Here is a 24850-nt window from a genome sequence, read left to right on the forward strand (position 1 = left end):
CAACAACAATAATAATAATAATAATAATAATAATAATAATAATATAATGTCTGCGTCGGACATTCAATAAATTATTCAATACATTCTTCTTCTTCTTCTTCTTATTATTATTATTGTTATTATTCAAACCACTTACGTTCCTCCCTTGCTGCAAAAAATACCACCAAGGTGTAGGATAGGGTGCAGTTCACATTATTATTATTACTAGTAGTATTCTTCAGGGAAGCTGGTATTGTAGTGGTTATAACTGATGCCTTGGGACCCAAAGGTCACAGGTTTGACTCTTACCTCAGCCTCAGGCTGTAAGTACCTTCAGCAAGGTACTTACCCTAAATTGCTCCAGTAAAAATTACCCAAGTGATTAAATGGGTAAATAATTGTAGGCTCATTAACACTCTAAGTGCCTTTGGCGAAAAGTGTCAGCTAAATGATAAAATGTATCATTCTTATTGTTTGCTTATTATAATAAGAAAATACTCTGTTTGTCTCCCTTTGTTTTGGGGATTTTAAGTGCATCAGATAACATAACCCGCTTGGTTTTTGAGTTCTGCTAACTGTTCAGTTGTTTTGTTTTTCAGTTATTTTCCTTGCTCCTGCGTTGTCTAGCTTTGACATTACAGTTTACTTTCTGTGCTTTCATTTTATTAAACTCTGCACTTGAGTCCACCGTCAGCTTTTGTATGTTGGAGGTTTCTTAAATTCACGATAAAACTGATGCACAATCACTAATACAATCGTTACCATTGTTTATCAAGCAGATTTGTTGCTGCACATTAAATTCAAAAATTTATCGAAGACAAGCTTTTTTTTTTTACTCTTAAATTATAAGTAATGGTAAACAGTATACATACAACATGCAATTTTATGTGTGGTACTGCAAGATAGGAAAAGAACAACTGTAGAGAAAATATTTCAAACACAAGGGTTATTGGTCATCCATTACTTTTAAAGTCAAGCACTGTGTTTTATATCCAACGTGTGCTGAACCTGGGTTAAGTGGCCTGCCTTGTGAAAGGTGAAGTCTTACTCTGCTGTCCATAGTAATCAGCTCTGAAAGGTTTCTAGCTTCAGTTTTCTTCCTACATACATAAAGTCCAGAGCAAAACTTGTTTGTTGGTCTCATCTCCAAAGAGAAGTCTAAACAGTATATCTGTGATTTCACCAATCAGACATCTTTTTTTTTTTTTAAACAAATTTGTTTTTTATTGTAATAAGGGTTACAGAGAAATGTCTGTTTCTTCACTGTTAAAAACAAACCCAAAACACAAACAAAGCAAACAAACCCCCAGAAAAGGAAAAACACACTGTAATGTAGCTTAATTTACACAGTTTTCAATAGTGTCAGTGGATTTAGTCTAGTGGCAATACTTTTTCTATCGATAAGTTTTTCGTAAGAGCAGGAGCAATTCCATCAAAATCTTTGCTTTATAAGCAAAAAATTTTGTAAACAGAATTTCGCCAGCTCGTGCTGGATGGTAATTTATAGACATCTTATTAATGTAGTTCGAAAGATGTCCTCCATCTTCATTGGAAATGACTTCATGATGTTGAAAGAACTGGCCATTTTTCATGGAACATACACATACCCTTTTTTTTTGTATTCCTTATGTTATGATTTTACATTTAGAAAAAATTGCTCATTTTATATTGCAATGAGTAATATGTCCTGCTTTAAATTTCGTACACCGATTAAATCCAGACATGCATTTCTCTCTTTGTGCTGAAGTTAATAGATTGAAAGGTGAAAAATAGTAGCCCAGATAAATGAGTTGGATCATCATTCAGTGCTTGCATGGTCTTTGACACATAGCCCATCCATCTGGTCTTCAACATGTCCTCAATAATCTGAGTATCTGCATTGAATTTGCATACCACAGAATTTTGTTCATGTACTTTTTTCGTGATAGTCTATAACCAGATCTGGAGAGAGGGGGTGGGGCACACAAACTGATAGAGAAAGGAGAACTAGGGTGGACACAGACGAACTCCTTCAGGCCTCCTCACTAAAGACTGTTAGGTTGGAACAATACTTCACAATGCAGGCTGCCTGCAAGGCATCAGTTAAAAAAAAAAAAAAAAAAAAAAACACCTTTCTTCTTGTTTTTGTTTCAGTCCATTTTTTAAAATTGATTTAGTAATAGGTTAGGAGCCATAGTGGGAACACAAAAAAATGACTGAAATTGCAAAGGTGAGCTTTGCCAAATTCTTTGTGAGGAGGCTCTGAAAATACAAGACCACAAAACAATCTGCCCTTTGTACAAAAACCAAATGAAATACACCACTGTGACTGGATGCGACACAAAACAGAGAACACCCAATATTTCTTTATTTTATAATAAAGCACCAGCCCTCAAGTATGCACCCCTCCATCAGAAAAAGCTCAGTTGATTTTTCAGTTTGGTTTTCGATTGCATGGTACAAGCCGCTAACTGGCTGCGAACATGGCTGCCATTTGAAACCGGCGTTAAACATTTACAAATTGCAGTAAGTCCTTGAATTACTAATGTATGAGCAAATGTGCGCGTATGTCCAACCTACTGTCCTTAGCTATAGATGCGAGTTCAAAAGCCATAAAATAGATGTCTTCACCAGCAGTCCCTGCATTCGCCAAACAAGCTGCTGCCATAGCCGTTGTTGCCGTTGCATATCGGTAATCATGCTTTTTTGTGTGAAAAATAATAAAGTGCACAGCTGCTCTGCAGAAGTATAAATAACGAAGCTGAACAAGTTGCAGAAGTTGCTTTCAGCATGAACACTTTTCCTGCCCAAATGCAGGAGTGTGGTACCACAGTATTTAATACATTATTTGACAGATACTGGGATATGAACAGATCTCCAGTCCCTTACGTGTCCAGAAGCTCAGGACTTACTGTAATTATAATGTTAAGAGAAAAGACTTATGCCAAAACAGGAACGTTGTGAAAATAAATTTTGACAGCCACTTACATTATTTTATTTTGTCTCCTCAAGGGGAGTTGCGGAAATTCAAATTTCTCAATTGCAGCCATAAATAAGGAAAAATGATTTGTACCCATTCTAGCAATCAGAGGGAAAAATTTCGAATCTTACAATAAAATCTGATTCGTTATATTTGGGTGGCATTGCCTGCCTCTAAATTAAAATATTTTGACCCACAACTTGTGGCTGTGAGTCATCTCAGCAAGTTTTGCCTCATTGCCACAATTATAGATTCTCAAAGATCTTGTTGGAGAAGAGGGGGACAGCCTTTTCTGGTGAGGCCCTCTAGCAATGTGAGTTCAGCGGAGGGGTGCAGACAGAGTGGTCAGGGCTCTTTTCAGAGGCTTTGGTAGTGGCGGGGGGTGGGGTGCAGATGGGTGAGCAGATTCAGCAAGGGCAGAAGTGAGGCAGGAAAGGTGTTGAGGTGGAAGGATATTACTGAAGGTCTATGATCTTTTCCTCCTTCCTTCGAAGTTCCTAAAGTTGGACGGCCTGATCTTCATTTCAGCAAACTCAATCGAGTGCTCGTGGCCTTTCCAGTGGAACCAGTTGACACCCTGGGACAAAAGAAGAATATGTCAAACATACATGCCAAGTATCTCTCGCAGTGCTTGGGAAAAGCTTCGTGTCATAAATATGATAAAACAGCAGAAATATGTTTTTGTTTTCTTATTTTCGTTTTCTTTATTTCAGGCCAAGAAGATTAACCAGAACCACCTCACGGTTGAGTGTGGTTGTCAGCTGTAATGCCATACAGAGTGAGAGAATTTTTTTGCCTTTTCAGCATTCTTAGACTTGTTCAGTGTGACCAACATGGTGCAGTTTGTCTCTCATTGTTCTGTGCAAGGAAATCATAAGATCAGCAATGGTGCAGCAGCTGCAGTACGGCAAACTTTGTACAAAACCGTGGTAGTGAAGCGAACGCTGAGTCCTTGGACAAAGATTGCAGTTTACCATTTGACCTAAGTCACTGACTTCACGTATTGCTGCAAACTTCTGAGAGTGACCAAAAGAGGAAGATACCAGGGGGTCTTCTGCAAGGTGGTGGGACTCAAGTCCGTGACAGGGTTCAGGACTTAGTGGTCAAGAAGGTCCTTGGTGCATAGTCTGTTCATCCAGTTTAAGAGGAGCAGGACATGGTGCTTCGGTATTTGGATACGATGCTCAATGGGTGTTTCTCATGGGACTGAAACAAGGTCCAAAGGCACATCTAGGACATGCTAGAGAGATTTTATAGCCTATCTAGTCTGGAATGCTTGAGGACCCCCAAGAGGAGTTGGAGACTGTTGGAAGTTTGGTCTGCCCTGTTTGACCTTTTGTCACTGCGATCCTCACCAAGATGGCTTTGAAAGTGAATGCATCGATTGTTTTCTTATCACTGGAAGGATCTCTGAAAGACCACATGGAATGGTTAGTTTTTTGCTGTTATTGGTAGATCTAGCTTGCGCAGTGTTGTGTGCCGTCAGATGTTTCTGGTTGCACCCTCACCTTGCTGTGACTGTTATCTCCATATCGGCCCATGATATTGACGCGGTGGCAGTTCTTGTACCAGAAGGCGCCCTTGTAGGACAGGGCGCAGTTAGTGACAGCAATGTCATTATCATGGTCGTAGGTGGAGAAGGGGCGACCATGGTGGTACGTCATTGAGTCACCTGAGGGAAGAACATTGAATGTCATTACTTCAAGTACTCCGCTTCTACATAGCGTAAGCTAAAGATACCAGTATAACACTATATCACACTTGACTGGCCTTCACAGATGTCTTTGAAACTGGCTGAAAACAGGAAGTCATACCAGCTGTGCCACTGTAGCCGCCCACGTAGACCTTGTAGCGGCTGCGTGGCTCAGAGACGCTAAACCTGTCGTACTGCGCATAGGCTGTTTCTCCTTTGTCCTGAAGATCCACTCGCAGCTCGTACTGGCTGGTGGATGTGATTTTGTGAAGGTTGTTGAGCCCTACAGGAGGAAAGCAGACATAGTCCCATCATCAAACACAAAAAACATAAGGAACCCTGGCCATAATCCAGCCTTTGATGGTGTAATGATTATTTTCTCAATATTTTTCCCCCTTATTTCAGCCTACACAGTGACTTTAAGCAACAACATGAGAAGATGTTAAAATCACTTTACAACGGCTGGACTCTACAAAAGTAAGTTTTACAGGCACTGTGAGGAACTGAGCCCTAGCTTTTTCACAGAATGTTTGTTTCCAACAAGCTTATTTTGAGCCACTGGCAGCCAATAAGAACTGCTGAAGTCAGTTAGTAAGGATCATATTCTTAGGATAAAGTCATTAAATTTATAATAGATCACAAGATAACCAACCAAGCCAGAATTCGTCGTTCATATCCCCAAACCCGGAAGTGTAGTTCTTCCAGTTCCGGAAGAAGTCCACTTTCCCGCTCTGACGCCTAACAAACACCTACAGAGGTGAAAACAAAAACTCAGTCAAGGTGAAATTCATAAAGAGGAGAACAAAGAAGGCAGATCACTGAATGGTTTGGTAAACCAACCTGGGACCCAAAGAATAACGAGTGGTAGAGAGTGGTCTCCTGTTGTATTTAGGCGCTATAGACTTAAAATGAATTGCTTATACATACTGGCTCTTGGCATTACAAATGACTGAGTCATGAATTTTCAAAAATATAAATATTGTCCAGTTTATTTGCTTTTTATAGCACCTTTTCACTTATCTGTGTTCAACAGCTGAGGAGCCAGTGTCCTGGAATGTAAAAAGGGGTATAGCATAGCAAGATAAGCCTCAAACTGTACTGTAAACTTTGAACTGTTATAGCAAAGGATCTTCAACAGAAAATTTCTCCTATCTTGTTAACTTGTCAACTGAGCAGCAAGGTGGTTCTCTTATGACTGCACCATGTGACCGGTAATAGGGGGCATGCAATGGGATGCCTAGTGCTGTGCTGTGATGTGCTGTGCTGTGCTGTGCTGTATGGCAGAGCGGGCGACTCACAATCCAGCCGCCACCGTCAGTCGTCATGTCACAGTACACCTGGAGTGGCTCGTTCTCATCTCCACCCAAGTAGATGGTGTGGAGGCCAGAGGTGGCATCACCGTTGAGCAGTACCTGGGAGCAGTCCTTCGGGTTTTTGTATAGCACACCGACTACACAGAGACACACAGATATGCAAAGTTGTTTGTCAGTTACAACTGCCATATTATTTACTGCATAAAACCACATAAAAATATATGGGTTTCCATGAAGTTCAGAGGTCATGACACATGTAGCTTGCTGGAAGTTGGATGTCGTGTGGGTACCGGTGTTGGACTCACTGGTGGTGAAAAAAGTGGTGACGAACTGGCTCCTCTTTGGACCAGCGAGGGCCAAAAGCTGAACTTTGTACTTGGTAGAGCTGCTGAGCTGAGTCATGCTGTAGGAGGTAGCTGTGGGGCTCAGCACAACTTCCTGGATAGAAATACCAGGTTGGGCTGTCAGGAGGTGATGGCTAATCGCAGCACTGATTTTATAACATTAATGAGTCTTTAGGAGGCATGTAAGATAAAACCTGGCAGAGGGCTAAAACCTTGCTATACACGTATGACATTCGCAAGGAACCAAGATGATCACCCTGCAGCACCCCTACCCTGGTGATTCCATCAGCCGACTCAAAGCTCAGGACATAGCCAGTGATTTCAGCCCGTGGAGGCCTCCAGGTCAGCAGTGCGCTCTCTGCCTGGATGTTACTGACTGCGAGGTCTTGGGGGGCATCCACATCTAAGTCAGAGAGCACAACCAAGTTAGTATGTACGTTAGAGGCAGGCTAGGGCAACGGAGATGGTCAGTTGTCCTCAGGGATTAGTAAAGTTGTCATGAATTCATTCATTGGTAGAATCCTATTAAATGGTTACCATTACAGTATAATGACAAAATGTGATTACAATTACACCATTGAAACTGGTAGATTATACTTAAAAAAATTAAATAGATCATCTAGAGCAAGTTCATGGAGTGGATAAGGGATCAGAGAGAAGTGGGTCAAAAACAGATGGGTTTTGAGACCATTCTTTATATGTTGAGAGCTATTCAGCAGTTCTGAGGAATAGGGGGTGATCTTTTCACCACATTGGAGCCAGAACCAAGAACATCTAGGTTTTTGATTTTAGAGTTCTTGTGCATGGACCTCTAGCAAACTCACACACACACACACGCACACATTTCCTGACCCGCCTGTCCCATACGGGGTCGCAGGGAACCGGAGCCTACCTGGCAACACAGGGCATAAGGCCAGAGGGGGAGGGGACACACCCAGGATGGGACGCCAGTCCGTCGCAAGGCACCCCAAGCAGGACCCGAACCCCAGACCCACTGGAGAGCAGGACCCAGTCCAACCCACTGCACCCCCCCTAGCAAACTCATGCTTTAATAATGAACCTTTTAGTATACACACACACACACACACACAGTCTGAACCGCTTGTCCCATATGGGGTCGCGGGGAGCTGGAGCCTAACCTGGCAACACAGGGCGTAAGGCTGGAGGGGAAGGGGACACACCCAGGACGGGACGCCAGTCCCCCGCAAGGCACCCCAAGCAGGACTCGAACCCCAGACCAACCGGAGAGCAAGACCAGGTCCGACCCACTGCGCCACCATGCCCCCACGTGCCTTTTAGTACTCAGTTGTAATAGTAATAGTAATAGTAAAATAGTGGCGTTTAAATAGCAATGATCCTATATGATTGGTGGATCTGAAGTTGGGATATATGCAAAGGCAAAAAGTTAAGTTTAAGTTTTTATGAGAACCCATTTCTTGAAGTGAGGTTGTTGGAGATCGATATTTTTGGCTCTGAGCTCTGGAAGAACCTGAACTTGATCTGTGTTTGTGTGCAAAATGAAGCAGAGGAAACTCACCGGTGGTGAATTCGGTGGTGGTGACGGCACTCTTGTGGGCCTCTCTCACAGCGTACACTTTGACTCTGTACTGTGTGGCAGGAATGAGATTGCTCATCTCAAACTCCACAGTGTTGCCAGACACTCGTTCCATCATCGGTGACACTGCAGACACAAGAGGAGCTTTTTATCTCTTTCTCTGTGCCATTAATATCATAGAATGTGTGGACAGGGCTAGATACCATACTACACCACACCCCTGTGCAGCCCTTATGGTATCCACCTTGACATCCAAGCAAATGCAAGATCTACTGACACTGGAAGTTAAATTGCACTGAGGTTCTCTTCCTAAACATGGAGAGTGCAGGTGCTTTCAGTGGTCCATGTTTCATACCTGTGTCGGCGCTATATGTGATGACATAACCGTCCACGGTGGCGATGGTTGGCTGCCAGAGCAACAGAGCCTCTGTGTCTGTGATGTTGATGGCGGTGAGGCTCCGAGGCTTATCCAGAGCTGGCATGGAACAAAGACATGCAATAATAATAATAATAATAATAATAATACATGCATAATACATGCATAATACATCCACGCATTAAAAACAGCACTGGGCTTTATTTGAAGTATTGATTTTCTAAGTGTCTTTTTCTGCAATAATAAAAATGCTGCTAAAAGTTAAATTTCAAAGCATTCCACTCAGCACAGGGAGCTTTGCATAGTTACTCTCGTTGTACTACGGTTACACTGTTTAGCACATTCAGTTGATTTCCTAAAATTAATCTCCAAAGGTCATGATAAATGGATGTGTATTCCCATTTTCAGCTGTATGCATCTTGTAAGTGTACGTGCAGGTCGGTGTGAATGTATCTATATATTTCTGTGTGTGTGTGTTTGTGGGAGCGCTTGCATGTATGTTGTGGGCACATGCCTGCCAGACCATATCCGTGGGACTCACCCGTGGTGACCAAATCTATCCCTGGCTGGCTCTCTTCCTGACCCTTGAGAGCAATGACGGACACCTGGTAGGTCACACCGGGGATCAGGCTGGCCAGCACGGTGTGTGAATCCCCACCATCTACAGTGATTGCCCTTTGACTACCTGTGGACAGGTGTAAACACAGGTGCAAGACCAGTCATATGCCCTTAATGTGCATCAAAGCAATAATAATTTTTTTGGCAGAAAATTCAAAACTTAAATTGTCTCCATGATGCAAAATACATATTTGAATCTTTTTTCATACACATTTAGATCCCCCCCAACTTAGCTTTGAAAATATCTTAATTGTGACATAAGCAATTGTACATAAACACACTGCAAGCATCTAAAAGACTATTCTGCTCCTGTATGAAGCCTCCTCCTGCTCGTATGGCACCCCAATACCTTAAATACATCCTACGCAAGTGGCAGAATCTGAAACCATAAGTATTCTTGGAGACTCAAATGAAGATTTCCATGCAGGATCACTGGGGGGCAGTACTGCACTGATGCTCACCGCCACGCAGCGCATCGAGTGGCAAAGACAAACTAAGTACAGCATCGCAGACGCGCAACCGGCCTGATGGCATGTCCTCATTCGTCTCACTAAGTGGGAACGCATTAGTGTGCTTTTTCCCTGTCTTTGCCAACTCCCAAAGGCCTGACATATAATGATCATTTTTAGGTTATTCTCTGTGGGTAGCATTTACGGAAAGCCATGCTTGAGGTTATTTTTTGTCCTGTGTGCCATTCGAATGGAAACTGTTACCGCAACATTAAACTGCTTCAAACCACACTAAAGCTGTAGGGTTTCAGCACAGTAAAGACGCCTAGTGAAGGACATCCAAACCAAAATGCCCTTAACTGTTGTGCAGTTGTGGGGTTTTCACATCTAGCTTTCATCATTAAGCACTTGCCCATATCTACCCATGAACCCTCAAGTGGTGGTCTTTGCTTGTTATCAGCTTATATCCACCCACCTCCTCTGACTGGCACGTAGGTGACCCTGTAGCTGTCCACGCGGGCGCGAGGCATGGACCAGTGGACTGTGGCCGAGGTGTCGGTGACATCGGAGAACCGGATGCCCTGGGGAGAGCCCAGAGCTTTTCGTGGCAAAAAAGAAAAACAGGAAAAAGGCAGACAAAATTACGGACTGCGTCGGTATCCAATCAGCAAACAACCTGGAACTGGTCCCATCCACCGTTCCTTCATCTGGGGGCACTGATCTAGTGGGTTAGAGACTAACAAACCAAAGCATCTTCAGTCATCCAGGAGAAAGCAAGTTCCATAATCCACTGAATGTTTGATTACTGATGCAGAAGTTATATTTTGTTGAAGAATAAGCAAGAAAAACACAGTGTAAGAATGCAATAGGACTAAAATAGTCAAATAATATCTTGTATGGCAGACAAAGAAGCTCAAACACATTATCATGACAGGCTTTAGGTTAATAACCAAGCGACTGGTAAATCCCAAGATGAAGGCAACCACATCCAAGGATGAGTTCTAGGAAAGTTGCCAGAAAATATTTATCCTCCGAAGGAAAGGGTTCCTTTGCTCTTTTTAAAACAAAGGCAACCAAATAAAGTCATCCTCAGCAGAATGAGTGCAGAACTTCAAGAGTAGTACTCTGGGTCATGTTGAAAACATGGCTCAACTACACTTTCCACTTTGGGCCCTGACTCAGCAGCTGATGACAGAAATCACACAGCTCAGAGAAGGTGATGAGCGATCTGTCACCGAATCTGCCATCCAAGCCGAGCAGAAAATGCAAGGACAGATGGTCAGAGACAAAAATTCGGAAATGACACTGCGAAAGCTGCCCTACCTCGCCTTTATCAATGTATCAGTCTTATGAAATATTTCAACAAGCAAAAATATCATCTTTCTAACTGAGGAAATTTTCCTTTAACCAACATAAGGGCAGCAGTTAGTGTAGTGGACTTGTAGTGTAGTATACTGATTCAGGTTCCATAAGGTCCTCTTTTGTGGTGGTCTTGAGCGAAGCATTTGGACAAAAGCAGGTTTAAGTGTTCCTTTCAACCTTTTCCCAGAATGGGTAACCTGTTGTGAATTAATTAAAAACAGTACATATTTTTTACATCATAACACAGTTAGTAGACAAGACACAAAACAAAACTGAAAGGGTAGACATGAAAGAAAAATTTGTATTAATAAGACAGATAGCTAATGAAGCTCATCTCCACACCACACTGGTTTAAAGACAGGAGAAGAAAAGCATAGTTAATGAGAAAAGGCAGATGTAGGAGTTATTAAGACATCTTTTGCAGTCACCAGCGATGAGCACCAGTGCTGGTGGGAGAGAATACCTGTTCGAGCTACACCAGCTACGGACCGGGAGCGGCGTCCCAGAATCACCCCGAAGAGTTCAATTTCGTACTTGATGCCTTCGGCGAGACCCGTTAGGACCAAGGTTCTTTCTTGGCCAGATGCTTCAAACTCCTGCATGTCCATGGGTCTTTCGGAATCCCTAATTTTAATGACAAATCTATCGAAGACATTCTCATCTGCGGTCCAGGAGAGGCGGAAGCTTTCTGGGGTGACGTCCGAAATGAAAAGGTTATCCACTTCTGGTTCGGCTTCTGGGTGACAAGGGAATATATGCTGTTTGTCTTAGCTTTTTCACTCCTCAGGTTGCATTTTTTCTGGCAAACAGTTGTCAAGGTTATGCCAAAGGTGGCAGTTTTTATTACATTTCTGCATAATGCTTGAAATTGGTTAGAGAGTATTAAATATACAGTTGGAAAACAAAGGGGCGTAAATTTGACATGTGAAATCGTGCAGAATTTAAAAGCTGTCATCATTCCAACTTTCAACATTTTCTTAAATGAAAGACTTTTGAAATTTTAAGTAAAACCTTAATTTAGAACAGCACTACAGTAGAATTTATGGTACTATTGGCATTAGTAGTTTTAATGGTGTCTCAAGAAAACAACCATGTTTAATAACCCAGAGAAACGAGGAGAAGAAAATGCAGCAAAAGCAAATGGACAGAAAAGGGAAATCAATTGTTAGGCTGCATTGAAGCATTGTTTTACTATACACGTTATGTCAGGTATACACCTCTTTTATTTCCTTTCACCTCCATAAATACTCCTTTTTCAGCATTATTACCTATTTCTGTGGCTATTTCATCCTTCCCTCCCACCTGCCCCAGTCTGTGAAGCCCTAGACTCTTAGAATCTAGGGTTTTATGTTGAAAATATTTGTTCTATTTTACTGAAAGCATGCAAGCATCCCAAAATAAACTATGCAAAAAAAATAATAATTTCTTTGGAAGGGGTAACGTGGGGGAGGAATGACACTGTAAATACAAACAGTGATTGCAAAATGTAAAAGAATGTTCTTAGCATTGGTAGCACAGTGATGGAACATGTGGATCAGGACATGTCCTCGCTATCCCACGAGGGATACATCACTAATTAGAACAATATATTTAATTCTTTGAGACCAGCCTCTTTGTTTATAATGGCTGTTGAATATTTTAATATAAGAAGAACAATGTTTCTCCCCAAATTTTATTCCGGGAAAAAAAAAAAAAAAAAATCAGTGGTAATTCTCAAAAAAGACCATCAAATGCTGTACAAACTTTTTCAAAAGCATCTTTCCTCTCTATTATTTTTGCTTTGTAAAATGGTAATATTTAAAAAATGGCTCAAGTGTAAAGAGGGAAGTATTTCCATTTAAATATTTAGACATCTCAGAATGAAAGCCAGTGGCCTGTATTTAAAAACTAATATTCTGATATAACAGTATAGCACATAAAATCACCTGTGCTGAGGTTTTACCTTAAAAGCTTGACGCCTGGAACACTTGAGAAGGAAGTCTGCCACTTCCAGCTTAGTGCCACTCAATCTTTCACTTAATAAATGTACTGCGTGGTCATGCTTCCTATTTGTCACATCTTTAATATTCAGTGCCATGGTACCAAGAATAAAAGTGAGAGAAAATCCTTTAAAAATAATTTGATGAACATTTCACTTTATGGATAGGTGATGAACACAGGTGCTTGTTTTCAGGACCCACTGAGTTATGCTATGCCCAGATATGTATGTATTTTCTGGACAGGTCACGAGCTACTGCTGATCATAACTAACATTAAACACCTGCAGATGCTGGAGGAGGACCTCAAGAGTATATGGCATGAGTTCTTCTATGCATTCTAATAACTATGCCAAGAACACTTCCTGGAAAAAATATGAAGATCTACTGCTGGCTAGTCAAGTAGTTTCAGAGGAGGGTCAATGACTTATACTCTAAGGGTGGATATTAAAATTGCATAATTCAAAAAGAGTAGATACATTAATCATGGGGCAAAATGGCCGACTTGTTTGTAAAAGATGAAGAAACCCCAGGGGGAACTGTGCTCTACTAACCCCGTTATAACTCAGTGAAATGTAGTCATGGGCAAACTGGCTCAAAGGAGGCTCAGCTCTCAGCTACACATGAAGCTCGTTTCTATTTTATACCCACCTTCTTGTGATAAAGAGGTGGAAAAATACTCATCAAAGTCATAACCTGATCCTGAAGAGATGTCCTGCATAACATCTGCAGGATGTTCCCTTACCTCATAACACACTTTACGCAGCTTCAGGTCCAGGTCACAGTGAAATACCACCTGGACTAATGCAACTTTCCCCTGTCTGTTCTTTGGGCCTCTGCCAGCAAGCCTTTCTTTCTGATCCAGAATATCTCAGCGGAAGCTGTGTTTGACCTGCCAGAGCATTCCCATGTATCTCCTCTCCCCATCTCTCTCCATTGGCTTCCTAAAGCTACTCATCCCAAGTTCAACGCTCTGGTTTCTGCCTATAAGAGCATCAATAGATCTGCTCCCCATCACCTACAGGACCTGATAGCATGCCATGCTTCAGCCAAACTGCTACAGCCTTCTACCTCTGGCCACTCGGTGGTCCCACACTCAAAAGATTTCATAATCAAAAGCCGAAAGGTTCTCGGTTCTGGCTCCCAGGTGATGGAATGAACACTCTCTCACCCAGAACTGCTAAATTGTTCTCAGCATTCAAGAAGGGTTTCAAAACGCATTTTTTTCGAACCCACTCTTCTTCTGATCTTCTCTCTGTTCCATGAACTTGGACAACATTATCTGTTAAAAAAAATGCCGGCAAAACTGTTTCAGAAGACTAAACAAATATACTTTGAGAACTGGCCTGACACGCCTTCTCAGCTCTTCCGCAGCAGTTCCCAGAAGTGTAGCACATCTATGAGTTGCTTTGCTTTCACTCTTTGGTTCTGTTCATCCCATACAATATTCCCCATGTTGTAAAAACTGTTGACTAGGACGTTGAATCAGCCCAAAACCAAGAACTGAAGATCTTAAGTTTTGTGTATGGTTGATGGTGTTTGCCAGCTCTGACTTTCCATTATTTTCAGCATGCTCTGTATACACACAAAGGATCGTTTTCCAGGGGTGCCCCTTTTACAGTCCGATCAGCTCGGCACATGTCCCAGAATGCTATCAACAACTGGAGGAAGTGACTAGTTTTTTTATGGATTAGGATTAAGCAAATGTCACCATTCAGCGATTTCTGCCTTTTGCACATTAGCATGCAGGGTTGAGTGCCCACCACATTCAGTAGGGGTGTCGGTGGTCTCTGGGCTGTCCGGCCCCCTGAAAATGGGTAAAGGCGAGCATGAGAATGAGGGATGTCTGGGGTCTGGCACTGGGAGTGCATACTGAGCAGAGCCCTCCCAAGTAGCTTCAAAATATGCAGATAGAAGCAGCCCTTGCATCATTTGAGATGTCACTGTGACAAGCTGCCACTCTTCTATAAATCTAGCCATCATATGTAACCAGGCATATGAAAAATGCACCCATGGATGCGTTGGTCATTGGGAAACCTATATGAAGCAACAGTGAACAGAACGTGGGTTGTCTTCAGCTTTAAGGGAGACACTGAAGATGCTGTGCAGCAAGTGTGATGATTCTGGCATGGAATGCAGGATGCACAGCTTATGGGAATTACTTAATTTGCAAATGTTTTGGAATGCCAGATACCATAATAGTGTCATAATATTACACTGTGGTTGTTTTCTGTCTTCTAGAAACAGAGACTCGGCACTTGGACAAAATGGAAACTGGACTGTTGTCACTATTCTTGTAACAGTAGAGATTGTTTTACACTGTTTATCCAGTGCCAGTCAAAAGTCTGAGTCCACTTGCAGGAAACTAGTTTATATTCATCAGGGATTCAGTTAATAGGATTCGGAATCAAGACAACATGTCTTCACCGCTCTTCAGCTGCAATTCCCAAAAACATTTGTGGGTTGAGTTGTTTTTACTCTTCTGTCCCATACCAGTATTTCACAGGTTGTCTATATGTACTCAAACTTTTGACTGGTGCTATACATTACGTATTTTTATTAAAAGCTATGGCAGTTTTGCTATTTGAGCTTTTCTAACATACTTTAAACAACTTAAGGTGGAAACAATGGAAAAAAAGGTACTTGACTGCAAAGATGATCAAGATCCAAGGCTCTTGGGGGGACGTAAAGAAATGCGGGACTGTAAGTGCAGGAAGTTTATAAATGAACAAAAGGACTGCATTTTTACTGCAGCTATGTTGCTATTTACTCATCAGTAACACTTCCATAGAATTTGATGTTTTACTGTCCCCTCCTTCATGCCCTCACATGGCTGAATGCACTTAGGGCAAAACAGAATATATTTAAAAATTGATAAGATTGTATCAATTGTATAATGTATTTCAACATTAGACTTTAATTTGTGAACCGAGTTTCAAAATGAAGAGGCCTTATTCTGTTAATAAGTCAATAAGTAGATGGGCTCTTTGTGTCATAAACCGAGGTGTCAACTTATGTACAGACATGAATGCACTGTGACGAATGGAAAGTGTTCAAGTTAGCTCATTTGGATGGACATTTATGGAAAAGCAAAAGAAGGCAGCTAAACTGAAAAGACCACATGGAATCAATGGCTGTTGAAGATGTTGATTATTTTGCAATCACTGCTGCACAAAAGAGATGAGTCACCATGAGGTGCACAGTACCAGTCAAGCTTTTGAGTACACCTGCTTCAAACCACGCCAACCTCTGCTATAAAGACAAAGGAACTGGATGCATGAGTTGGGTCAGTGTGCTTCCCACGGGCAAGACAATGTCATGGTCTCGGGTTGCTTTGTAGATCAGTTGGTGAGCTTTAGCAGGTCCAAGGTGATCTCAACCAGAGCCATGGGACACCTCAGGGCCATAGTTTTACATTAGGGTTACAGCTAGTTGGGCAGTCCTTCATTCAACACCAAGATATCAACCCAAAACATACAGTACCTCAAAATTGTGTAAGATCTATTTGACAAAGAATAAAATTGAAGGACCACTGAAACGAATGAAATGAATGTAATAACACTGTCAGTTATGAAAAAATGTTTTCAGTATTTGTGTACTCAAACTTTTGACTTGCACTGCACACTGGTTGACTCAGTTAATATAATGTCGAAACTCATCACGTGTAGGACAAACAGAGGTGCAGGATGACGGGAAGGATGTGCCACAGTCTTAGGACTCGATGATGTAAATATTCTAAAAAGAGGTTGGCAAACTGGAGGATGGTAAACTTGAGGCAGGAGAAAAGCGTGAGGAAGGAGGAAGATGACCAGGGGGCGCCATCGGAATACCTGTGAGGGCCTTTGTGAGGACGGGCTCTGAGAGGGAGCCCCGATACACCCCATAGAGGCTGACTGTGTACAGGGTGCTGGGGGACAGCTGGGTGATGCCCACACTCTGGGCTTCCGCAGGTAGGGTGTGGTTCTGCCCCTCGTCCCCACCCTCCGAATCGGTCACTTCGACCAGAAAGCCTTCGAATGACCCATGCTCTGACAGCCAGGACACATTGAAGCTATCCCACGACACTTCTGAGATGGTGAGACCCCCTACTTGGGGTTTCTCTTCCTCTGGGTGACAAGCAAAAATCAAAATTATATCGAAATGAGGTCAATGTAAACAGGGATGTCCAACACACACACACACACACACACACACACACACACACACACACACAGGGATCTGAGCTTTGAAAGTCTTAGTTTTGTACAAAACGTACTGGATTTCAGATAAATACACATACACCCCATACAATTCCAAGGGATTAAATCTATCTTCCTGAACACAAACAGCAGTGGTGATAGTCAAAACCACTTTTTATTTCTCAGTAAAAGGAAAAAAAATATGGCCAAAAGGTAGTTCAAGAATAACACATGTGGAAAACAGATAATGCTCAGCTTTGATGCTGCATGGCAGGTTTTGGCAATTTTCAGGGAGTGCAAATATTTGAAGATGCGAAGACATGATGCGAAAATGAAAATAAGACATATTACTTTATCATAACAGGAAAGAAAATATAAAAAGTTATGTTATTTTTGTAAATTTCCTCTGCACTGTACACACATTTATTCACCGTTTTGTCTTCATGCATGACTCTCTTTGTTTTCCTTAAAAGCATAATGTGTGCACTGCAATACCCTTGTAAATATCTCTATTAGAGGGTCTTTGGCGCTTGATATTGATTCTGTAGTAGATGCATTGATTCAGTCTAGTCCTTTCTATCGAGCCTTGGTGGTCATTATTCTTTAAAGGTCAATGCTACAACCTGAAAAGTCCCAACTGGCATAACATGAGGGCATAGAGGGGAACAGAACAGAACAGAAAATTACTGGAAAAAAAAAGAAGAAATTTTCTTTCCGAACCTCAGTGTGTTCATAGTAACGCGTTGGTTACTGTAGAATTAATGATATTAACCCTGTTTGCATTTAAATAACAGGATTTCTGTATGAAGTTAAATTGTGCCGTTATATAAATAACATATATATACAATACATACATACATATATATGGTCCTGGTATATAGAATATGAGGTTTATAGTGTAGTGGTTACAGCTACTGCCTTTGGACCCAAAGGTTGCAGCTTCAGGTCTTACGTCCAGCCGTAATGCCTTTGAACAAGGTACTAATCCTAAACTGCTTGGGTGAAAACTGCTCTGCGGTACCAGTGGGTAAATAATTGTAGGTAGATTAATTTTGTAAGTTGCTTTGGAGGAACACGTTAGATAAATGTAAATATATATTGGATCACCTATTGCTCACCTAAGGCTTTTTTGTGAGCTTGTTTGGACAAAGCCCTCATGCTGTATATCTGACCAATCTGATTAAAGATGAGAATGATGGGAAAAAAATCCCCGGATGTTTAGTTTATTGACAATTTCAGAGATTTCCATACCTGGACCTTCATGTAAGAAACAGCCATAATGACCAAATGAGGTTACTTTGCTACACAGTAGAGTCAATCACTTTGTTTGCAAATGCTGAGAAAAGTATGTGAAGTTTAAAGCAAAAGGAACTGACCCCCCCCCTCCCCCCCAGACACCACCATCCCACCCCACTCAGCAGCAGCTTCACTTCCTCTGGCTTTCATTTCAGGGCCCATTAACATCCACATGCACCTTAGTCATCATGCAGCAGCCTCTGTATTAATGGCTCTGAACAAGCCATTAATGTCCCCATTTTTTTTGGAGGTGCCACGTAGTCTGCAGGAGCAGAAGTACGCGGCTCACATCAAAAAAGCGGGCCGGAAGCCATGCGGTGGCAGGCAGACAGGCGGCACGTGGCCACCAGGTGCAGCCGAGTGGCTCACCATTATCCTCTTCCAAAGCTCGTTTGAGCAGGAAAGTGGGATGGAATTAGGGGCGAAAAGAGTAAGAAGAGCGGATGAATTAAGTGACCTTTGCTGCAACCAGCCTGACAGAGCTTATCATCACTCATAAAAGCTCAGAAGAGGGAAGATGGCAATGCAGGCAGCATATTATTTTTTTCACACAGGGCACTGTTTTGTTGGGCTAATTTCCCTTAACTGAATTATTGTAATAGGATATGTATGTAAGAGGAAAGGTACAAAATTAAAAGTACCCTTCAGATGTCAGGGCACTAGTTAGTTATTAGCAGTTCTGCTGGTCCCTGAGAGCTGTGACCAGAAACCAAATATAAGAGAAGAAAATAGAAATCTAGTATTTCTGCTGTTCTAAACAATGAGCAATGATGAAGTGGTAAAGACTTAATATGAGTCAAAAGTTTGAATTCACCTCCTGGAAACCAGAAAAAAAAGGATTCTGGATGTCTGAGGAGTGGAAGTTAGTCTCATGGATATACATGTTACATTTACATTTTAAAATATCTGACCTAACTGCCAGGCATTTGCAAGATACAGAGGTGAGTTGTGCCTGCGTGGTTCCCACTGTCAACCATGGAGGGGACAGTGTAATGGTGTGGGGTTGCCTTGCTGTTCCGAGAGTTGGGGATCTTTACCAAGTCAATGGTGATCTCAACCATACCTCAAAAGACAGCTCAAAGTGGGCAAGAATTATCTGCTGAAGAAGGAGAGTGAAGAACAACTCAAAATGAATGACCTGGACATATTGTGGGGAAAAAAAATCTTGTTTCCAAGAAGTGTCAAGCAAATCTTTGGTTGATATTGGTCCATACGTTACATGAACAAATCTTTGGTTGATATTGGTCCATACATTACATGGACAAATCTTTGGTTGATATTGGTCCATACATTACATGGGCAAATCTTTGGTTTCTGAAAATTTGTTAATTGCTCCATTTCCTTATGCCCTTGTTAAATGCCGAGTCTCTTCCCGTTTTTGAGCTTTGCAAAACTGGTCCAAGCAATTTCAGGCCCAAGTCTTGCTGTAGGCTGTATGCAATGAAAGTTACCACTGATATATACAAGTTACATTACATGGCTGCTACTTAGGATGTGATTTCATATCCATGTAACTATGAAAGGCCAAACCTGTCATGCAGCATCTTCATTTTTGCTATTAACCAAAGGAAGTAGTATATTAAATACTAATGAAAATCTGATAACTAAAAAAATCAGTTCTTGGCCAGAGGCACGATGACGTAGAAGATTGAGAGTCCAGATCAAGGTGTAAGGTTCACTTTAAAGAGCCCCTATGCTCCTTTGTGTGAGCATGCACACACACACACATACACTTTGCCCCCACAATACACAATTTATATCTCATATAATAGATATTTTGGTCCCTGAAAACAGGAACATTGAGTAAATGACATTCCTTAGATTGTAAGACAGTTATTAACATAGAGATGTGAGAAGCAATGTGTAAATCGTTCGTTTGTTTACATGTTTTAATTTGTTTCCTTTCAGTACAGATATACGAGTGGTTTAGGTGATTTTTTCCAATTTATTCCAATAATGCTTTATCTTCATTTAAAGCTGCCTTATTTACAGAGCTTTAGCATGTCAGTCTGCAATTTGTTTAAGGGCTTTGCAGTTATTTCAGGTGTTGAATTTACAGATTAGCCAATGGTATGGTAATCCCTGATAAAATAATTCCTGTTTTATTGACTCTGGGAAGTAAACAACTGCTGCTCCAACCAAGCCTTTTGTTATTACGTTTATCTGAGTTTTGTCAGGATGTGTGAATTGCTAACGTTTGTCACACACAATCTGATAATGTGTTTCATGTAATTTTTTGACATACACATCATTCTTCGACAGATGTGCCAATTTTCAGATGATAGTGTAGTGGTTAGAACTGCAGTACCCTTGAGCACGGTACTTAAACTAAACTGCCTAGGTAAAAATTACCCAGCTGTATAAATGGGTAAATAGTTGTAGTTAACTTATTAGTTGTAAATTGCTTTGGGGAACAGCATTAGCTAAACGGTAAATGTTAAATTCATAAACACTTTCGAATACTGATCGCTATTTACAAGGATTTATATATTAACTCTTTTTTAATGTTTCATTGAAAAATTTGTTTTCTGATCATTCAGGGGAATATTCTAGTTGTAGTGAAGCTTGCAACACCAGACTGTCATATTCTCTCAGAGCACTGAAGTCAAACCCAACTAGACAAATTACATTGTCACTGTTCTTTAATGCCAGAAAAAAAGTTTTAAGAATTTTTTTTAAAAATGTGGCAAAATCTTTGGGGATATTAACATGTAGTACTGGCAACACTGCAGTAACACTGTGGCTTCATGTTGTATAATCTCAATGTTACTGTAAGATTTTTGGAATGACAATGAAACATTTTGTGCTATTTTGGGAATTCATGCACTTCTCAATGCTGTCGCTTCTCACATTTCAAGCCCTGAGTTGAGTTTTCTACCTTTGGTGTTCTCATGCAAAACTGGGTGGCCCATTATAATTGTGTAATTGTATGACAATAGAATATAACTGTAATGTTCTTTCAGATGCCGCATATGGAGGATGTCATGAAGCCTTATGGCAATCAAATGAAAGAAGCCATATTTATGATAGGTAAAAGTTGTGAATGTGACCAAACAACCCAAGGGTTGAAGAAGAAAGGTCTGAGACATGTTCTCCCCCATGTTTCCAGTCCTGCCTGTACAAGTTTGTCTGCCTGCAGACTCATGTGACGTCTGGCTCTGCCCATCCAATGGCCTGGACAATGATGCACACGAGGGGTGTGTCGAACTGGGTGGATTATCGGAGAGATGGTGATGGAGACAATGTTTTCCCTTCAGGGAAGCCTACAGGGGGTCTCTTTATCCGAAAAGCCCCCGGGTTCATCCTGGTAGAATCACACATAAACAGAGGGATGTGGTCATTATCACATGAATGGGCTTCGCGTGGGGAACAGATCTTCTCCGTTCAGCACCTACAGCTACACTGGGATTGAAATTCAATAAAGCTCTTTTATTCTGAAACCCTACCAGCTTGTCCCCCACATCCTGTCAATTAGGCAACGGCCATGCATTTTAGGGGTCTCCTGCTCCGTAACTCTCGATCCATTTCTTAGACGTGTGTTTTAGTTGGATATCTGCCTGCGCCTCACACATCTACAGCCGCCTTCCGTAACATAATGCCCCCAGGTTGAAATCAAAATTTTAGGGGTAAATAGGGAGGCACAAAGAAAAGGCAAAGGAACAAGCAGCCTTTATTATTTAAGTCTAGCCTTAGTGCCAATGTGGTAAATTTAATTGGTGGGTCTTATCAAACTATCCAATTAAAACACAGTCTATCATGTTTAAAATGTTTCTTTCCACACCGGAGGCTTTACCATAATACAGCATCAAGGCAAAGTTCCATGATTAGCTGCTCCAGTACCAGGTACTTTCCGAAGCGTGCATGGATTTTACCCAGGCTAAAAGAGATTTGCTGAAAGGTATTGGCACAGTTAGCAGATAACAAGAGAACACACTGTGGAGAGACTTTGGGCAATGGACCCTGGCATCTGCTCTCACCTGTGGCGGCCAGAAGTTCGACAGACATGCTCCTCTGTTGGCCTCTCTCTGATCTCATGGAGATGGTGTACAGCATACCGGGGACCAGGTTTTTCAGGGTCACCGTGGTGACATCACCGGGGATCTCTATGTCTACCTTCCTGCCGTCAGCGGAAGTGTAAGTCATCCGGTAGATGCTGATTTTGGCTACGGGTTTCCTCCAGCCGAGGACAAGAGTTGTCTCAGTTGCACCCCTCACCTCCAGGTCCTTGGGGGCATCCAGCACTGAGGAAAGGTAGGCAAGGTTGTTAGTACACCGTATCCATTTGGGTTCATTACTCATGCTGATTTTACACGACATTTAACTGGAACAATTCACATTGTGTCTCTGGTTTTGGGATGTCCTGAAACTGGAAACTTACAGGTGTGTGTCCTTACTCAAGAGGCTTCCTGAAGGTAAGTCTCATGAAACACAGATGTAACACAGGTGTAACAAATCTATGCTTGCAAACTCTGCTGTAAATCAGTATTAAGTGACATCTTTACCAAGAAACCAAGAATTCTTGGAGAACGACAATTCTCCAGGTTTTCCAGGCTATTGGTGAAGGAAGAGCAGTCTCGGAAATAGCAAACGAAGTTAAACGGACATTCTGACTTTTGGAATGAAGGCTGAAGGGTTCATAGTACCAGTCATAAGTTTGAGTACATGTATGCAACTTGGGCAATACTTCTGTCCGAGGAGCTGGACAGAAGAGTGAAAGCAAAGCAACCTACAAGTGTTCACCATCTCTGAAGAGATGTAGAGTTTGGAAGATGCCAACTCCTTTCTCTTGAACTAAATGGCTTGTGAAAAATACTAGTTTCCAGGAGGTGTACTCGGACTTTTGATTGGAATTGTATAAAATGACGCAGTAGGGGTATAGGGAGGAGGTTTCTTCCAGGAGGTGAAGTGTAGGCACAGAGAAGAATGTTCTAGCGTATCGGTTCTCACGGGTGGCTGCGTTGGTTGTGGCAGGGGAGCTCTCACGCTCTTCCTTCATGGCCGTAACCCCCATCCCGTACTCTGTGCCCGGCCTCAGACCTGAACCACAGGAGAATACGGGTAATACTCAATTTAGTTTGGCAGGCGTGAGCTTTCTGATATGTGGCTGACCCTCTGAAACCAAATTCTTTCAGACTCAGTTGTTTTTAAGTGGTATGCATTCAGTTTTTGAGAAAAAAAAAAAAAAAAAAACAGGACTTAATGTTTTTTTTTACTTCCATAATTACTTTTTTTGTCAAAACCATAATAAATACCCCCCCGAGTTGTGGGTTTTTAATAAAAGTATATCTTAAATACTCACTCCACATTTAAAGCTTGCTTTTACTACCTTTTTCCTTTCAGATGTGCATGAGCCTGGACTGGAAAATGTTGACGGCACATGGGGGGATGGTGTTGGTATAGAAACGAGCGCAGCGGGAGCCCACCACAATATTTGCAGTCACTCAGGAGACTTTGAGCTCCCCCCCCGTGCCCATCCCCCCACCTCACTTGCATAGTTTAGTACCTTTATTAACCAAGCATCCTGCACAGAAGCCTCCCAGCGTGAAATTACACTGAGTGCAGGAGAAGAATCATTATCAATAAAATCACACGTGTGACACCTATTATGGATGATAACTGTGGGAGGGGGAAAAAGGGCCAGTGCTGAGAATTTTTCAGTTCACAACACAAACCGGATGTAAAAACCAGACATCTTTGCAAGGGACATGGTTTCTGGTGATAAAGGAGTATTAGAGACAAAGGATGTATGTGGGTTTTCTGTTTCATCTTGCTTTGCAATCCCCGCACACAACTGTACGTGGTCTATTCTGGAAACCTGACCAGAAGAGCGGGAAAAGGGCTCCCCACCTTTAAAACCAGTCCGGTTTGGCTTTTTATGCTGAGAGGAGGTACGTTCCTTTTAAAGGCTCCGTACAAAGGTCCTTCATCTCCTTTCACATGAAGTGGAGCCTTTGTGGTTGAGCGAAAGCGTTTCACGGTGCAGAAACAAAGCCACCCTTTTCAAAAATAACCGCATTTAGTTTAATGGCAATAATTTGGAAACAGCGCTGCGACCACTTGGACAAATATTAGGCAAAAGAGGCTTTTAGACAAAATAATTTTGTATTTGTTTAACAAAGCCAGCATAGTCATTGAATGGTTGAATGAGCTGAAAAATCTCTTTAAAAGGAAAAAAATACTTTCAAGTGAAACAGTACAACACAATACAGTAACTGAAATCTTTGAACAATTTCTTAAGTCAACATTAAATTATTATGTATGTGTACTTGTATTCATGGATAATTGTTCTTTCTCTTTGCAGATGCTTTTGTCTACATTGACTTAGATTTTGATTTACATACAGCTGGGTCGTTATTAAAACAATTTGTCCAGAGTAACAGGAGTTATCCTATAGGGATTTTGAACTAGTAGCCTTCTGATTCTTTAATCCCAACCACCTGCTCTACATACATAGCTACGTGTACTGGCTGTGTTCTGTGGTGGGCTCTGTGAGCTGCATGTGGACCTCACCTCACCTGTAATAGACCTCACCTGTAATTGTAGCTTCCGTGAATCCCTCAGATGAGCTGGGGAACAGGAGCTCGCCATGGGTCCCACCCGAGATGGGGCCGTACTTTATGCGGTAGCTCTCTACACCAGCTCGGCTGTTCCTCCACTCCAGTGTGATGCTGGCATCTGTCCTGTTTGTCGTCTGCAGGTCCTGGGGGGCATCCAGGTCTGTAAGTAGCGGGGACAGAACTGTGTTTGTTTGG

General features: G+C 41.8%; 1 protein-coding gene across 1 annotated transcript in view; it reads right to left on the bottom strand.

The window, feature by feature from the left end:
* Nucleotides 1-1287: 1287 nt before the first annotated feature.
* The window catches only part of LOC108938122 (tenascin-like), a 47954-nt gene continuing 24391 nt past the window's right edge, over nucleotides 1288-24850 (bottom strand). The window contains exons 8-23 of the mRNA XM_018758468.2: nucleotides 24630-24815; nucleotides 23046-23135; nucleotides 22076-22339; nucleotides 16455-16730; nucleotides 11112-11384; nucleotides 9762-9884; nucleotides 8761-8904; nucleotides 8199-8318; nucleotides 7826-7969; nucleotides 6561-6691; nucleotides 6250-6382; nucleotides 5930-6081; nucleotides 5284-5380; nucleotides 4753-4914; nucleotides 4447-4610; nucleotides 1288-3515 (exon numbers count right to left, since the gene is read on the bottom strand). Coding sequence (XP_018613984.2) covers nucleotides 3405-3515; nucleotides 4447-4610; nucleotides 4753-4914; nucleotides 5284-5380; nucleotides 5930-6081; nucleotides 6250-6382; nucleotides 6561-6691; nucleotides 7826-7969; nucleotides 8199-8318; nucleotides 8761-8904; nucleotides 9762-9884; nucleotides 11112-11384; nucleotides 16455-16730; nucleotides 22076-22339; nucleotides 23046-23135; nucleotides 24630-24815 — 2570 coding nt within the window. The 3' untranslated portion in view covers nucleotides 1288-3404. The remainder of the gene's footprint in view (nucleotides 3516-4446; nucleotides 4611-4752; nucleotides 4915-5283; nucleotides 5381-5929; nucleotides 6082-6249; nucleotides 6383-6560; nucleotides 6692-7825; nucleotides 7970-8198; nucleotides 8319-8760; nucleotides 8905-9761; nucleotides 9885-11111; nucleotides 11385-16454; nucleotides 16731-22075; nucleotides 22340-23045; nucleotides 23136-24629; nucleotides 24816-24850) is intronic.

Source organism: Scleropages formosus, chromosome 17 (assembly GCF_900964775.1).
Source record: "Scleropages formosus chromosome 17, fSclFor1.1, whole genome shotgun sequence".
Classification (NCBI taxonomy): Eukaryota; Metazoa; Chordata; class Actinopteri; order Osteoglossiformes; family Osteoglossidae; genus Scleropages; species Scleropages formosus.